This window comes from Lepisosteus platostomus, chromosome 3 (genome assembly GCF_059453375.1).
Source record: "Lepisosteus platostomus isolate fLepPlt1 chromosome 3, fLepPlt1.hap1, whole genome shotgun sequence".
Classification (NCBI taxonomy): Eukaryota; Metazoa; Chordata; class Actinopteri; order Semionotiformes; family Lepisosteidae; genus Lepisosteus; species Lepisosteus platostomus.
This window is the reverse complement of record NC_142613.1, coordinates 21,265,603-21,282,140: the sequence shown is the minus strand read 5'-3', so window position 1 is coordinate 21,282,140 and position 16,538 is coordinate 21,265,603. Positions and strand designations below refer to the sequence as shown.

General features: G+C 42.2%; 1 protein-coding gene across 3 annotated transcripts in view; it reads right to left on the bottom strand.

The window, feature by feature from the left end:
• The window catches only part of cad (carbamoyl-phosphate synthetase 2, aspartate transcarbamylase, and dihydroorotase), a 52,918-nt gene that overhangs the window by 14,963 nt on the left and 21,417 nt on the right, over positions 1–16,538 (bottom strand). For all 3 annotated transcript variants that reach the window (XM_088624919.1, XM_088624920.1, XM_088624921.1), the window contains exons 10-31: positions 12,740–12,871; positions 12,384–12,617; positions 11,625–11,846; positions 11,158–11,346; positions 10,626–10,750; positions 10,059–10,192; positions 9,306–9,418; positions 8,849–9,099; positions 8,213–8,459; positions 7,415–7,513; positions 6,842–7,066; positions 6,362–6,544; positions 5,365–5,583; positions 4,733–4,900; positions 4,081–4,263; positions 3,696–3,800; positions 2,692–2,934; positions 2,404–2,485; positions 1,807–1,973; positions 1,413–1,577; positions 578–709; positions 42–243 (exon numbers count right to left, since the gene is read on the bottom strand). In XM_088624919.1, the coding sequence (XP_088481045.1) occupies positions 42–243; positions 578–709; positions 1,413–1,577; positions 1,807–1,973; positions 2,404–2,485; positions 2,692–2,934; positions 3,696–3,800; positions 4,081–4,263; positions 4,733–4,900; positions 5,365–5,583; positions 6,362–6,544; positions 6,842–7,066; positions 7,415–7,513; positions 8,213–8,459; positions 8,849–9,099; positions 9,306–9,418; positions 10,059–10,192; positions 10,626–10,750; positions 11,158–11,346; positions 11,625–11,846; positions 12,384–12,617; positions 12,740–12,871 (3,820 nt within the window). The remainder of the gene's footprint in view (positions 1–41; positions 244–577; positions 710–1,412; positions 1,578–1,806; positions 1,974–2,403; positions 2,486–2,691; positions 2,935–3,695; positions 3,801–4,080; positions 4,264–4,732; positions 4,901–5,364; positions 5,584–6,361; positions 6,545–6,841; positions 7,067–7,414; positions 7,514–8,212; positions 8,460–8,848; positions 9,100–9,305; positions 9,419–10,058; positions 10,193–10,625; positions 10,751–11,157; positions 11,347–11,624; positions 11,847–12,383; positions 12,618–12,739; positions 12,872–16,538) is intronic.

The following is a 16,538-nucleotide window of genomic DNA, read 5'->3' as shown; positions in this document are numbered from 1 at the left end:
GAGAGAATCCCGTTGGCACGGTAACCTTGCACTGCACTCACCGTGGTCCGTGGCAAAGCAGTCGATGATGTCCAGGTTCTCCCACAGGGCCTCCATGTCTTCCCTTGTGCCCAGCATGGGGCGGACCTGGGCCCTACCAAGCCCAATGGCCGACACGTTCTCCTCACACAGGAACAGGTGGTGAGGGGCAACTTCACAGGTCACCTGGATCCCTTTCAATTTAGCAGCTCGGATGATCTTGATCTGTTGAAGGTCAAAATCCAGACACACTCTAGGCTCCAGCTTTTCTTTGATTATACCCAGACTAACAACATTTCATCTGTTACTTCAGGAAATTGAATGTGTAAATAATTAAACATGATTTCAGGTCTTTCCACTTCTACTGGTTACTGAATGCCTGTGTAAATATTTAGGTCTAATTTATCATTTAAAGGCATCTATTACATTTAATTTATATAATCCTAAAAGGAAGCACTTAAAGTTATAGTCTCAATTAGCTTCTCAAAACATAGCGATACCATTTCCAGATGTCTATTATTAATGCTAAAAGACAAAAAGGACAACATGTTCATCCTACCTCTTCCTTCTTTGCCACATGGCAGATATGAACTGGTCGCTGGTACAGTTGAGCCACCATCAGAATGGCAGCAACCGTCTGCTTCTCTGCGTGGGCAACAATTGGCATGTGCTTTGGCCACTTCTCAAAATGCTAGAGAAAGAAGAGAGACTTCTTCAGATTTCTCTTTCAGTGCTTAACAGTAAGGTAAAGTGCACACAAAACTTGTCCAAATGGATGACACTGTTGTGTTACAGCAGACTTCAGACCTTTCTGAAATGAACAGTACCTTCCCAGTGATCCACAGTGTGAAGGCTGAAACTCTTCCCAATCAACTAAGAGTCTAAATTACTTAATGCCTAAATTCAGCAGTTTAATTTCTACATTTAGGAACAATACCTGTTGGAACAAGCAGCAAATGGCTGTCCTTTTTTTGTTGCTTTGTTTTAAAATAATATGTTGAAACGCAATTAATTCTCCCCCTCTTTTCCACAGTTGGGTGGGCATTTTTTTCAGGTGTTTTTCAAAATTCTGAACTGGTCAATTAAAGATTTACAATATACCTAGTACATTCGAAAAAGTGAAAATAAACATATGGTCAAACATGAATTCTATAAGACTTTAAATAAACAATCTGTATGCTTAGACTGATTTAATTTTGATATCGTTGTACTGCCCTGCCATGGTGTTTTAATTAGGATTTGAAATTATGTGCGATTTCAGCAACACCTCAATTTCACAAACCTGTCATATGAAATATTAAATATGTTACACAAAGGGCTAAATGGCAGAGGCAAGCAGATTACTTCATTCTATGGCTGCAATTGAAATCATTTATTTTTTCATTTATACAAACCTCCATCCAGAGGGATACATTGTCCATTTTGAGAGTGGAATAGGTATCGTTCAAGTACATCTTCAAACCAGCTGCAGAGCTTGCAATTGAAGGCAAAATGGCAGCATTGTCCGAGGAAGCTCCAAGAAAGAGAGCATAATCACAACGACAGCCTGCCTTAGCCAGCTGAAATGAGAGAGTGAGACAGGTTATAACACACTGTGCACAAAGGCTGGGAGACAGGAGGACCAGCTTGGCAAGCAATACAATTATAAACAAGGCACATGCAGCTTTTGTCCAAACTGACTGGGAATACCCAAGCTGGCTATAATGTCCCTGGTTTTGGAATATTCTTGCATTTAGACTGTCACAGATTTTGACTTTTCAGGGTAAATGAACCTTTTGAGAACATCACCTTCTGGACCAAGGCAAGTGTGCTGGAATCTAGTACTGCGGGGTTTGTGTTGGGCATTGCGCACACCAGAGTGACACCTCCTGCCAAGGCTGCTGCAGTGCCAGAGGCAAAATCTTCCTTGTGGGTGGCCCCCGGTTCACGCAGGTGGACGTGGACATCAATCAGCCCTGGGGAAGAAAGACAAACATATTGGGGAATCCGGTTTAGAAGAGTGACTCCATTGGCAAATGGAGATGTCCAATAACTGGAATTACCAATCTGTAAATCATCAACTCAACATGCTGCTACATTCCCTGTGTTCTCAAAGCATAAAGATGAAGATAAAACAGACAACCCTCCAGGAAATCCACCTCTTCACCGTGTGAGCCTCATGGAGCCAATGCCCAAGGATGTCTGGACTTCGAGCAAAACTAACCTTAGGACACTTGGACAGACATGGGATAAAGACATACCCCGATTTATACCAGCAATGCCTGAAGTACAGGGCCAAACCTCCACTCCACATAGACACCTTAAGTAGTTTAACCACCTAACTCGGGAGTCCCCTCCAATTCCTTTAACACGCATCCGCCACGACTCCAGATTTCTATAGTTTACCTGGCAGGCGAATAAGTCTCTGTGATGCCATGCAATCCACGTGTGTTTTAACTGGTGGAGCTTCCCCAATCTGACGCAGTGCCTACAAAGTATAAAACAACATTTAGCGGGACAAGCTGAACAATCAGACTTTCCATTTTCACATATTAAGATATATAGTCGAAACAGATGTCGAAACTTGGAAAAAACTAAACACTGAAGCAACTTCAAAACACTCATTTGGAATATACCACCCAAAACCCGGAAATTAAAAAAGCCAACATGCCGGTTCCCTTGTTTCTCCCTCACCTGCACGAAGAGTTTTGTGCACTTGATGTCGATAATTAGGGGGACAGAGTAGTCAATGGCCATCCTGCGAGTGCGGTAGCCCTTGGTGACGAAGGAGGAGAGCCGGCGGCCTCCAGAGTTCCTCATGGACAGGTTGATAACCATGTCAAAGTGGTTCTCCTCCAGGTAGTCCATGATGTTCCTCTGCTTTTCTTTGTTTGGGCAATCGCTCTCCTCCTCAAATGGCCAGTCCACTGCCATTACCTGGAAATAGACATGGTGTCAATGGTAGGAATGGGGCAGCATACATGTACCGCAGTATCCAGTGTATAATTGTTTAAGACTATGAAATCATAAGATGCCATTGTTATCACACTTATCGCATTCCAGAGTGCACTGCAAATGTAATGCATAAAGGAGTGCAGCTAGTTTAAAATGTTGACTTATGATAACCTAAATCAACCTAAATTTTGGCTACAAAAAAATAAGATTATGAAGAGAAAAAAGATCCTCTCGTAGAAGCCACACATAGTAGTTGTAGATGAGAAAGAACATCTTTCTCATATGCAGCTCTTATCTAACTATTAATTCCTTACAAGTTGAGGCTAATGTACAAATGCAGTTTGGAAAGCTGGATCCATCACCAAGGGCTATGGGATGAAGTTGTAGGCTTTCCTCCTTTATCGTTAAGTACATACAGTACCAATACCATGAATACCACTATTTACAGTAACTAATCATACTGTTGATTTTACCAACAAACGTGTTTAGTTTCTACTTGGTTCCTATGGTGATTATATCATGACTGCACTTCACAATGATAATGACTTCACCACAGGTTTGAAGTCCCATAGATCACGTGGTCAAGAAAAACTGAATTTGTTTGAGAAGGGCTCGGTTTTTGTAGAGACTGTGGGTGCAGAATTTCTCTGAGTGCTTTTTAATTTTTTTTCTGATCATAAAGGGCTTGGAGCTTTTCTGGTGTTGAGTTGAGAAACAGCCTGAAGTGTTGCACCCTGACTCACCTTCACTCCGTGTTCGGTGTAGTAATCTGCGGTGCCCAGGCTGGCATACAGGTTGTATCCAAGACTTTCAAGGGTTTGCACTGTAGGTAGCAGTTCACTCTTGTTCTGAAAAACAAGTGAAAACCTGTTAGCTGAACTTCAATATGAATACGTTAAAATATACACTGTTTATTCTTAAACTTGACCACAAGCTTAAAACATTTAATGAGAGAATTTCAACATTAACAAAGTGTTAATAAAGTATTTTTTATATAATATATGCTTAGGAGAATAACTTCTATTCTGTAGAGTATGTTATACAGGCTTTCTTACTAAGTCACTAAGTTTAGCAGCAAAAAGGTTCACACTTCTGGTACAAGAACTGGTATAAGAAGAAATTACTTACCTTGTAGCTCCCAATAGACAGCAGTATATTCTTCTTGGGGATCTTGAACCCAGTGCTCAGCATAGCTTTTAGGTAGGCCTCATATCTGTTCTCCCCAAAGCAGGCCACCTCCCCAGTGCTGGTCATCTCCACTCCCAGGACAACATCTGCCCCCGCCAGCCGGGAGAAGGAGAACTGAGGGACCTAGATCAGTAAAAATAAATGAGTAAGCTAGATAAAAGCAAAACCGTCCCCCCTTTAACACTAAACCGGGAACATAAAGACAACTAAAAGAAACCACTAGCAACAGCTACAGGGACTTACTTCCTTCAGGTACAAATCACTGAGAATGTTTAAGATCAACTGAACTGTAAATATATCTCAGTTTTCTACACGTTATCTTAATATCACTATGGATATTTATTAATATTAATAATTCAAAGAACCTGGTGAAAGTACAGATAAAAGTATAGTCTTCAATTTCAGAAAACTTACCAGGAACACAGCCAAGGTGCTGACAGCAGCTTATTGTGTATTCTGTTATCAGAATTTACTATTTTATTTTTCTACAGTGTAATTAATTTGTTACCTACAGTACATTACGAACCAATCAGCACTATAAAAAGAAAAATCCGGAGGAAGAGTGATGGAAGTTACTCCAGCTCATCATTACCTTGACACCAACAATTCCTCTTCCCTTCATCAACCCCACGGGCTCCACCTCCTCCCCCATGATGACCTGGGTTGCCAAGGCAACCAGGTCCTCGCCCAGAGTCTTGGATACGAAGGGAAAGGAGCGGGACACCCTCACATTGCACTCTATCACCTTCAGCTGGTCATCCTGTCAGGAGATTAGGGACACTTTTAGCTTGGAGATTCAGGTTTTCAGTGGCACTGAAGACATCACTGGCGGCTACTGATGAAATATTCCCTATTAAGCTGATTTATAAGCATCCATCAGCGCTACTCTATGTTTCAGGGTCTCTGTTCAGACACAGTGACCCTGAAAAAAGGGGCTGGACTGTTTACAGCTGTCAGGTCTTCATGTTCTGATTATAAGTAACACCATAGGGATAAGAAATAGCTTTAAACACACCCATTGTAAGTTCAAATGTAACTGATTTCAGTACACCACTCACTCCTGCATTTGAAGCCCGCAGGTCACTGTACACTAGTGCACAGAGCAGGAAAATCTTAGGAAGATTAACAAAAACAGAACTCATTCTAATTTCACACAAACTGGCATTATCTTCAGGGGAAAGACATCTACATGTGTTCAAGAGTCCATAAAAAGAGTGTCCTCACCTTGGCAATAAGCTGTAGGTTGAAGGGCCCTGTAACTTGGAGCTCCTGGCCAATGGCGTGTACTATGGCCTTGATGCGTTCCATGGTCTTCTGGTTGATGTCCTGGGGTGGTGTAACCAGTGTGGCATCTCCAGAGTGAACCCCAGCATTCTCCACATGCTCAGATATCGCAATGGCAATAACCACCCCATCACAAGCCACGGCATCCACATCAATCTCCTGCGAAGCCAGATTTCAGTCACAAGCTGGCCCAGACATTTTTCCACCTCTAGATCAACTGCCCTTTCTAAAAGGTCTTAGAATTATGTAGCAGCAAAACAGAAATTCCAATTACCTATAACCTCCTGCATTTTGTAAGTTGGAAATGCAATTCCTGAAGATCTTATGAACATCTCCAACAAATTCTACAGGAGGGTTTCCAAATTCTGTTTGATGGACCCCAGTCTTGCTGTTTTTGTTCCTGCTGAGCTCAATTACATCACATCATCAAGTCAAATAACCCTTACTAGACACTCCACTTCCAACATTTTCAACTTGAAGTTTCTAAGTTGCAAGCAAGATAAGGTAAAGTTATTTATTTTGCTTACTACTGTAGTTCCAGACTTGAACCTGGAGTTTGAATCAAGGTCAAATGAAAAGGACTGAGAAATACTATTTAGTTCTACTAAATTGAGGCTTAGCTTCCAATTTGAGACAAGGTCCAAAAACCTCATTAACTCTTAACTCTGCCTATGACTTCTTTGGTGACAAAGTAAACTGCAGAAAGAAAAGTCATAAGTACAATTTGTGTAACTATGTCTTAAATGTGCAGCACTTCTTTATGCTTTATTGAAAATGTATGTCTATTATAAAAGTCAATAAGGGGTACAAGTAGACATTTTAGCGAAGAAGTAGACTAGAAAAAATGTATGGAATGAATTAAAACCAGAGAAATTCTGCACCCACAGTTCCTACAAAAACCCAACCCTTCTCAAACAATATCACTTGGATTTCTCACCTTAGCTTCCTGAATGAATTTGGAAATAACCACAGGATGTTCCTTGGACACAGCCATGGCATTGTTGAGGTACTTCTCCAGGTCGCTGTCCGAGTAGGCCACGTTCATGGCAGCCCCACTCAGAACGTAGGAGGGGCGGACCAGGCACGGGTAGCCCACAGACTCACAGAACTTCTTGGCTGACTGAGAGGTGGAAGAGGGCAGGGTCAAGCTATTTAACCACTCGCAAACCAAAAGGCCTTTTCAAGTTGCACACAATCACTGCTTTGGCACAAGTGATCTATAAACAGGATTCAGTATTTGGCCCAGTTGAAACATCACATTCGTAATGGTAGTTCTCCCATTAGGTAGACAAGAGAAGCCTCTAGCAAAGTGAGGACGCATGGCAAACGGCTTTTAAAATGCTCTTGAATATCACACTAAAAACCATCTAAAATGTTTACAGCAACATTTGTTGAGTGCAAACACGTTTTGCTCTACCTCCATTTCTGAAAGCTCCTTCCACTGGGGCTGGCTTATTCCGATGGAATCCAGCATCCTGGAGAATTTGAACCTGTTCTCGGCCGAGTCGATAAACTCTGGCAAGGTGCCCAGGATCCTGCATTGCTGTCTGTGGAGCGACATGGCAATGTTGTTGGGAAGCTGCCCTCCCATTGACAGGATCACACCATCAGGGTCTTCCATTTCATAAATATCCATCACCACCTAGGAAAGTAAAACCGTGAACATTAACAATACTACAAGCAATATTGATTCCAGCATGTTTCAGCAGCATCAGCCTCTCCTAGTTTTGATGCAAATACCCTTTTCCTTTGGAAACTACTTACTAGCTTACTGAAATGTTTATTATCTATAATTTTTCTATTCTATACCATCTTTAACAGAGATTCAGAAAGGGTCTTTTCCAGCATTTTCTTTGACTAAATTCTTAAGCTCAACTTAAATTTAAAAATAAAACCAAAAACTTGAAATGACAAAAACACCTCAAGTTTTAATTCATAAATGGCATACTGAAAGAAATCCAAGGAGACAAAAACAAAATGCAGACATTACCTCAAAAGAAATTTCATCAAAGTAGAGCCGGTTACACATATCGTAATCTGTACTGACAGTTTCAGGGTTGTAATTCACCATGATTGTTTTGTAGCCCATCTGAAAGAGAGAGGGCAGAACAATTAAATGAAGATGGACACATCTCTAGCAATTTCACTTCAAATAATGCTCTCCCTGCATTTGCACGAGTTTCCTCCAGGTAGTCCGGTTTCCTCTCATAGTCCAATGACATACTGGTAGGTTAACTGGCTTCTAGGAAAATTGGCACTGGTGTGAGTGTGTCTGTGTGACTGGCACTCCATCCAGCATCTACCTTGCCTTGTGCCCGTTGCTCGCTGGAATGGACTCAGCTCTTTCCTAACACTGAATTGGATGAAGCAGTTAGAAAATGGATGGATGGATGGATGAATATAACAGCTCTTTTCTTATAAGAAATGCTTAAAGTGCAAGCCACCTAAGCTGGCTAAAACAGCTGGGGCAATCAATAACACTTCTTGTTTGTGCTCCAAACAAGTTCTGAATTACACTCATTGTAAGAATATTTGACACGCTGCCACTCCCTCCTGAGTTTGCTCATCACAAACTTGTCACAAATTAATAGAAGCATGGTCTGAAACAGGGATAAGTTGAGACAGCTTACAAGTATGTAACGCTGAAGTTACTGGAAACTTTGGTTGAAGCAGGGTAAATTTAGAGTGCAGAAATCAGTTCAAGACTGTGCCCAGTGCACGTGACTCCCAGTATCCCCAGTAGCATTCTGGGAATGCTGCTTTCTAAAGACCTGCCCTAGCTACTGACCTTGCTCAGCTCCATTATGCAGCCCACAGCACACCAGTCGAACTCCACGCTGCTGCCGATGCGGTACACCCCTGAACCGATCACCATGACATGGGGCTCGTCGAAGCTCACGTCATGCTCTGTGCCGTTGTAAGTGAGGTACAGGTAATTGGTGTGGGCCGGCCACTCAGCTGCCACTGTATCGATCTGCTTCACCACAGGCAGGATTTTCCAGTCCTTGCGCAACTTCCTGACAGCCAGCTCTGTGCTACAGAGGACACACAAGGTAAAGAGATACACTCCTGCAATGTAACACCTTTAGCAATTCTGAATTGATTCCAACTACTCTGTCATTCCCCTGTGGCCTGCAGCCATACCCTGTATTGTAAACTTGTGATCCCAGGGCACAGGGAGAGAAACACAAGTCCAGTACACAATGAGACAGTAGTAAAGACGCTTAGACAAAACCAACCCCTTATGACAACACCAGGTCTTAATCTATAGGCTTCAAGCCAACAATGTTATATTGGGGATAACTAGGTTTAAAAAAATGTCTCAAGGCATCCCAATGTCATTAAAACGTTAAAAATAGCTTCAAGTTTTCACATCCATATTTGCTATCAAATCTCCTGAGTCTCCTCATGAAGAATTAGTTACCTCTGTATCGCTAGAGCAACCTGTTTATCAGAGAAGCCCAGCTGCTTTGCTGTCCTCAGCACCTCAGGGAGTATGGCAGTCTCACCCTGCCGGTACGATTCCAGGATGAGGCTGTGGTCAGTGATGTTCTTCATCTTGTGCAGAAACCAGCGGTCAATCTTTGTCAACTCATATAGACGATCCACTGAATATCCAGCTCGTAGAGCAGCTGCCAGCACAAAAATACGCTTATCTGTGGGAGTCTGCAACTCCTGAGGAAGACAGGAAGTGTGGCAAGATATTAGGGATTTGCAAATGTCATATGAAACTCTATAGCAAGACTACTGATGATAATGGACAATAAAACAAATGATTACATCTGCACAATGTCTTAATTGAAGGCTTACCTTACTTCCTGCTCTATACTAAAATAAGTAAAAATGGTTTAATTAGTACATAATACTAAACATCCATTTACCTCATCAGAGACTGGTTTGATTGTGTGATCAAAACCTACGCAGTTTTCATCCACCATTCTCAATGCTTTCTGGAATGCCTCCTCAAAACTACGACCTATGGCCATCACCTCCCCTGGAACAGAAACAGGCTTAATACAGCACTTTGTCCCCAATTTCTACAAGCCAGTCAATGACAAAAAACACTTTTCATTCAACACATCTACCTTTGCTAGTGTTAACCAAATTTTCCCCCTCAAGACTTTTTTTTGGAGAAAAGGAATATTCTGAAGAAAGGGATACTATGTATTTACAATGGTTCTAATTCCACTCACAACACAAGTTAAGTCCAAACAAATCTACTCTCTCAAAAAAATCAAGCTACACAACAGATGAGTTTTAAAATACAAATAAGTACTACTGTTACATTGTACCTTTAACAATGTTGTATAGAGAGTAAAAAAAGGCTTGATTAACCAAAAAGACTCAGTTGTTTTTAACAGGAGTTATATTAAGCAATCCCGGAAGCTGGAAAAAACATTGTAGCAATTCCAAGGACAAGTCAGTAAAAACAGAAGACAGAAAACAAATGATAAGAGGCCATTCGGTCTGTCTGGTTCTTTAGGTAGTAAGAGAATTGATCCAAGGATGTCATCTAGCCATTTCCTGAAAGATGCCAGATCATCAATGTCAATATGTATGGGTAACGTGTGCCATACCTCCACAATCTTTCGGTAGCAGATTAACAAATCTTGCTAGAGAAGATCCAGACTTACCCACACTTTTCATAGAGCTGCCTATCTTGGTGCTGACCCGGAGGAATTTGCTGAGGTCCCAGCGAGGGACTTTAACCACACAGTAATCTAGACTCGGCTCAAAGTTAGCAGTTGTAGAGTTTGTGACAGAGTTCCTAAAAAAAAAAAGAAAAAAAAACTTTTAGTCATAGGACTTTTATCGATAAAGGACCCAGAGATATGCATACTTTTTCTAATTGTGCCCCTCTTTTTAAATAACTTTAGTTTTCAATCAAAAAAATAATGCAGAAACAGAAAACATAGCCTTCCGTTTCAGTGTGGAAACTATGGTAAAAACAACAATTTCACAATTGGGGCAGATGGGTCATTCTATGGTTTATATCCTTAATTGTGTACATTAGTTTCGCTGGACACCTCTGTGCCAATCATGAGCAAAAGCAAATTCAGTTACATTTTTATCTACAGATTGTCACACAGGAAAATGCCATTTTTACCCAGCATCTATATCAGATCTACAAAAACAGTTAAGTCTTTTGAACTAAACATTCTTTCTTACGAGCTGGGATAAAAGGATATCTTCATACTCACTTAAGGACTGGTAGGGGAATGCCCAGTCCAAGCTTGGCAGCCACATATGCCAGAGGGTAACCTGTTGCTTTGCTCGCCAGAGCTGAGCTTCTAGACAGACGGGCATTAACTTCAATTATATAATACTGTAAGAGTGAAAAACATTTAAATAAAACGTGAAAAATAAAACCCAAATGGTCAATTCTCGGTCTTAAAATAAGAGTCTGCACTTCTACGGTGTAGTGAACAGAATCCCTCGAACTTTTACTGGGATACACTTCATCTTAACCTTTAACATTTTTTTTTGTGTACTGCTGCAAAAAGGAATGCATTTCTCGTGAATGGGGGGGGCAAAAAAACCTCTTTGATCCACTTCTACTGCTAAAAGAGGAAAGATGATATAACTGTATTACAAGTATTTAAATTTTCTTACTCAGAGAAGAAAAAAAATCATGCTTGATTCCCTGAAGACCTTAGCAATCTCAAACATACATTCCCACTGAAGTTTTAACCTCAAATGAGGCTCAGACATACATGGGCTTCGGAAGCCTACCTGCTCGGATTCTGGATTCAGAGCATACTGGATGTTGCATTCTCCCACAATTCCTAGGTGGCGAATAACCTTGATGGCAGTATTCCTCAGCATGTTGTATTCATGGTCATTTAGAGTCTGGCTAGGAGCCACCACAATAGACTCTCCAGTGTGGATGCCCAGAGGGTCAACATTTTCCATATTGCATACCTACATAGAACACACCAATCTGATTAAAAGGGAACTGAAGTCCTAATTTCACAGACCGATTATAAAATCTTAGTAATGAAATAAATTACTTCACAGTATTGGAAAAAAAGACAAATTTCGAATAAAGCACAAAATCGTGAACTTTGTGAAGGTACTATAAAGTAGCCACATGACGGCAAACCCCTGGTCTCGCCACAGGCAAGAGCAAGTGCTTACTCTACAAACTGGTACAATAAAATAACTTTATGCAGGTCTGAAATCAAAAGGGAAAAGCGTACCGTAATACAGTTGTCGTATGCATCCCTCACCACCTCATACTCAATCTCCTTCCAGCCTTTCAGGGACTTGTCAATGAGGACCTGGGATGTGTGGGCGAAGGCCTGTGTGACTAGGGCAGTCAGCTCCTCCTTGTTGTTGGCGAACCCAGAACCCAGTCCTCCCAGCGCAAAGGCCGCACGGACCAGTACAGGGAACCCCAACCTCTCTGCTGCTATCAGAGCCTGAAAACATGCATCACGGCTTATTCAAAGTGAGCCAGTGGCCTCTGGAACAAGTCTTCACACTTGGCAGAGCAGTGTCAAAGTGGTATGATGAGGTTTCTAAATTTTAAGAAACATAATTTAGGCTTTTGTAAAAATCCCAAAGCAGACTCCGTGGTGCTGGGACGAATTCACAATCGCAATGATTTCTCAAAATAAATTGAAACAAATTGTCCATTAAAGGATGTGCCTTGTATTACTCCCTTGTGGAAAAATCATCAAGGTTTTATATGATGGTTTACATTCACCACTTAACAGTGGACAGATGGTGCTCAAAAGAGGGGAGTAGGAAAAGAAGGAACTAAAGTTTTCCTCACTGATTTAAGCAGAACTGCTTTGAACTCCATTTGGGCTTTCACTGTAGTTTTAACTGGATGGGCATATCTAGCGTATACCTTTTTTTATTGTATTCTCACAGAAAACAGGCTCATTTTCTTAAATTCAACAGTTGTTCCTTAAAGAAGTTGAATAATGAGGCATGTTGTGAAAAGGGCTTACCTGTTCCAGAGTGTGAGCAGCCTCGCTGGGCGCCACATGCTCGTTAATTTCCTCCATCTTCTCTACGAACACCTTTCTGTCCTCCGTCATCTCAATGGAGGCCACGGGTGTCCCCAGCACCTGCACGTTGTACTTCTCCAGCACCCCGAGCTTCGTCAGCTCCACGCCGCAGTTAAGAGCCGTCTGGCCTCCAAAGGCAAGCAGGACCCCATCCGGGCGTTCATTTTTGATCACCTGGAGATGAACAAGAGACCTTAGTTCTAACAGTCTACAAGGAAGTGAGCTTTTGCAGTGGTAAATAATACCTGTAAAAGGGTTTTTTTCTTGATCACATTTTCCTATTCATCATTGCTTACCTGCGTGACGTATTCTGGCGTGATAGGAAGGAAATACACCTTGTCTGCCAGCCCCTTGGATGTCTGCACCGTGGCAATATTGGGGTTGATGAGGACTGTCTGAATGTTCTCCTCTTTTAGAGCCTTTATGGCCTGAAAAGAACAGAGGAATTAGGGTGCCACTGTTTGTGTGCTGCGAGAGAGTTTTCTCCAAACACCAGTCCAAAAAGCTGTACAAACACGACAGTTAACGGAAGCAACCAGAATCAATAGGACCACAACTTTCTAAATTCTTGCTTTAAATTTTAAGATTTCACTTTCAGTGAGGAAAGGATTTTCAGCCACTTTCAAGTTCACTTTCAGTGGCTTATATTATAATTATTTCTTTCTTGTTGTGGTCTCTGTATTAAGTGATATTATAAAGAATTTTATTCATTCCACTTTACATTAAATATCTTGTGCAATTAATATTATGACGGATATGCCCCTCAGAGTGAGATAGCAAAGGGTGATTTTTTGGGCAATTAGTAACTTGCTTGTCTCAACTGCAGTTTAATTCCTAGCCAAACCTACTTTACCACTATCAGAAACTAAATGAAACCCTTTAGAAAAGGAAGGAACATGCCTAAAAATACTTGTTTCTGCCTTGCCAGCGGGCAAAAGGTGGCAACTGAGGTATGATTCCAACTGCTTCCAGACCATTACTATAGTAGTTTTACTATACTTTAGTCCAGGGGTTCCCAACCTTTTTTTGTCAGCTACAACCTAAATTATTTGCCTCAAGTACCCCCTTGAGATTTTAACTAAATCAAACTTTTCAATAAATGTAGATAAATGCTACAGCAACCATCTTAACATGCTTCAATTTTTTAACATGCATCAATTTCCCTACGGGATCAATAAAGTCTTATCTTTATGCTTCTTTTCACTTTGTAAAACATTAATTACTACTGTTGTTTTTCTTATTCTTACATTATTTATGAATAGGACTAGTTAATTTGACTGATGTTTTTATCACAATCTCTCGAACCCCCTGCAGTACTGTCACAAACCACTGGGGGTTTGCGAACCCCCGGTTGGGAACCCCTGCTTTAGTCTATTAAGTAAAAGTTTAAGGACTAAAGGCATCATTTAAGGCCAAAAGTCTTTATTGTAAAAATAACCAGAAGTCATATTTTTAGAAGAGATTTGAGAAGCTTTTAAAAATATTAACCATTTAGGTACAGATGCAGCCATTCCAAACGAGCGGGAAATGCTGTAGTACAATGTGGTGGGCATGTCGCAATGAAAGGCGTAATAACACGTCATACCATGCTGTATTGTATGCAAATTAGATTATGTTAATAGTATCCAGAATCACCTTGTAAAACCGGCTGGTGGAGCTAATAAAGCTTAACCTCTCCTGTACAACATTTGAGCTGTCACCAGAAAACATTTGGTTTTGAATCCCGATTACTGCTAAGGGACAATTTTTATTTAATTAAAAATTTAAGTAGCATACTTTTTAGACTTTTAAATTTAAACTGTGTATTACAGCATGGTAATCATTATACATTAAAAAGTTGGCATATTTTCTGAAAACAAGATTGCTCAGTTGGACAAAAGTACACAACCTACCACCTTTATCCTAAATATTTTAATTATGCAGAAATATTTTATGCATCAAAGTCTTTACCGAAGATATTACTAATAGTATTAATAATTAATGACCTTGGACAAGCTGTAAACTCAAAGTATTACCCTGGTCCACATTCTTTGTAACCGTCTTTGTAAACAAAAAAACTTTTTTCATTGACAAAAAGTAACACCACAGCATTTCGTTGATCCGATCACGGATTCGTTTCCAATCATACAAAGTAGATCTTGAAAATCTCCAATTCACCATGCCTTTCACATGCTCATAAAAGATTAATTTAGGAACATAAACATATTACTGAATGTAAACTGTACTGTATATGGCTGGTCTAAAGAAAAAATACACACCAGTATTCCATTTCTCCCTAAACATTTGAAGCATCAAAGTCTTACATGTAGTTGTATCGGAAACGTTTTTACGTGCTCCTTCTGACCATATTACTGTACGTTTATATACTTGAAAATTGATCGTTTTAACCTTTTCTGCAAATATGCTCGTTATCGGGGTAAACAAAAGCATACTTTTAGAATTTGATTAAAAGGAAATATAATAGGGAATCTCATATCTATGTCACTGTGTGGCATGATAGCTTAAGTGACTTGACTTATAAGCATGAGGTCGGTTGTGCAAATCCAGCAATCGCTATGAGTTTTTTTTAAACAAATAAACATTTCTTTGAAAAACTAAAATAGCAAAAATTATTGGCATTATATTGACATTTTTTATATTTCTAAATATCACAACATGTTCATACTCTATGTACACAGCGGTACCGCAGGGTGTAGGGTGCATGCGGAGGAGGCCCGCCGGGAGATAGCGCTCCAGGCGTTCCTCTGGGCCCTGGCGCCGACTGAGGTGCAGCGCCACGTGATGCTGGCCGTGCCGGTCCCCTTGGAGCAGGCCCTGGCTCTGGCTGAGCAGGCTGATGCCATATTCAAGGAGACCGGTGGGGTGCTCCCTGCCGGGCAGCAGAGGCGGCACACAGGGAATCAGATGGGGAAGAGGAGATGGCCAGCGCGTCGAAGCCAGGGGAGTGACAACTGTGGGTCATCTGCCACCGCTGTGGGGAGAGGGGGCACATCGCCTGGGAGTGCCAGGCGCTGGAGCCCCAGGGACTCCGGAGGCTGTTGGGAAACGGGAGCGGGGTGGCCTAAAGGGTGGAAGGGGGTGAAGCTACCCCCGCTACGGAAAGCCAGAAGGAGCACGTCACCCCGCCTGCTGCCGTGGGAAGGGTTGGCCACAGCCGGGGCTTATTTCTTCCCTGCCTCATCAAGGCCAGACCCTGCCAGGCCCTCGTCGACACCGGTTCGACCATCACCCTACTGCGGCCTGGTGTCCTGCCGGGCACCGAGGCAGCCAGACCCCCAGGATAGGAAACCACCAGCCTGCGCCCAAGGACGGTGACAGGGCAGTACGCAGAGGTCCTCGGCAAGCTGGCGCTCACCGTGCAGTTTGGGGCTGCGATGGTGAAACACCCCTTCTACCTTGCCCCAGTCCGTGAGGACTGTATCCTGGGGTTGGACTGGTTGCAGCAGGTGGGTGGTTGCCTTGACTTGGGCCGGCGAGAGTTGGTGGGGCTGGGGTAACGAATCAGTCTCACGGTGTCCGGGGCGCACGCGTTGACTGGAGCGGAAAGCGGAGACGGCAGCGGCGGGCATCGCTGGGGCCTGTCGGAGCCGCGGGTGTCGGGGCGAGCGTGCCATAGCTGACTCCCGGGCCGCCCGGCCGGGCGGTTGACAGGGCAGCCACTGGGGGGAATGCGGAGGCCAAGCGCAACGGTGAGATAAGCTCGCCGCTGGAGAGCACCTGCCACCCCCGGTGCAGCACCCCGTCCCTCGCCTCCAAGGCCTCCCACATTGTGCAGAGTGCCTTCAAGGACTTGGGGTGAGGGGCGAGCTTATCTCACCCGCAGAGAGTGATGAAAAGTGCGCAGCGCCAGGCGAATGCAGATTAATGTTGGGCTTTTAGGCTCAGGTGGATTTGCGCCCTACAGTTCAACCTGTACATACAGTACGAACATGTTGTCTTATTTTACAATAATAATATTATTATTATTAATAAACTTTATTTTATATAGCACCTTTAAAAGGTGGCTTCTCAAAGCGCTTTACAGGATGACAATAACAATAAATAAGAAGAATACAACAATAAATAAGAAGAATACACAAGATAAGACAATTACAA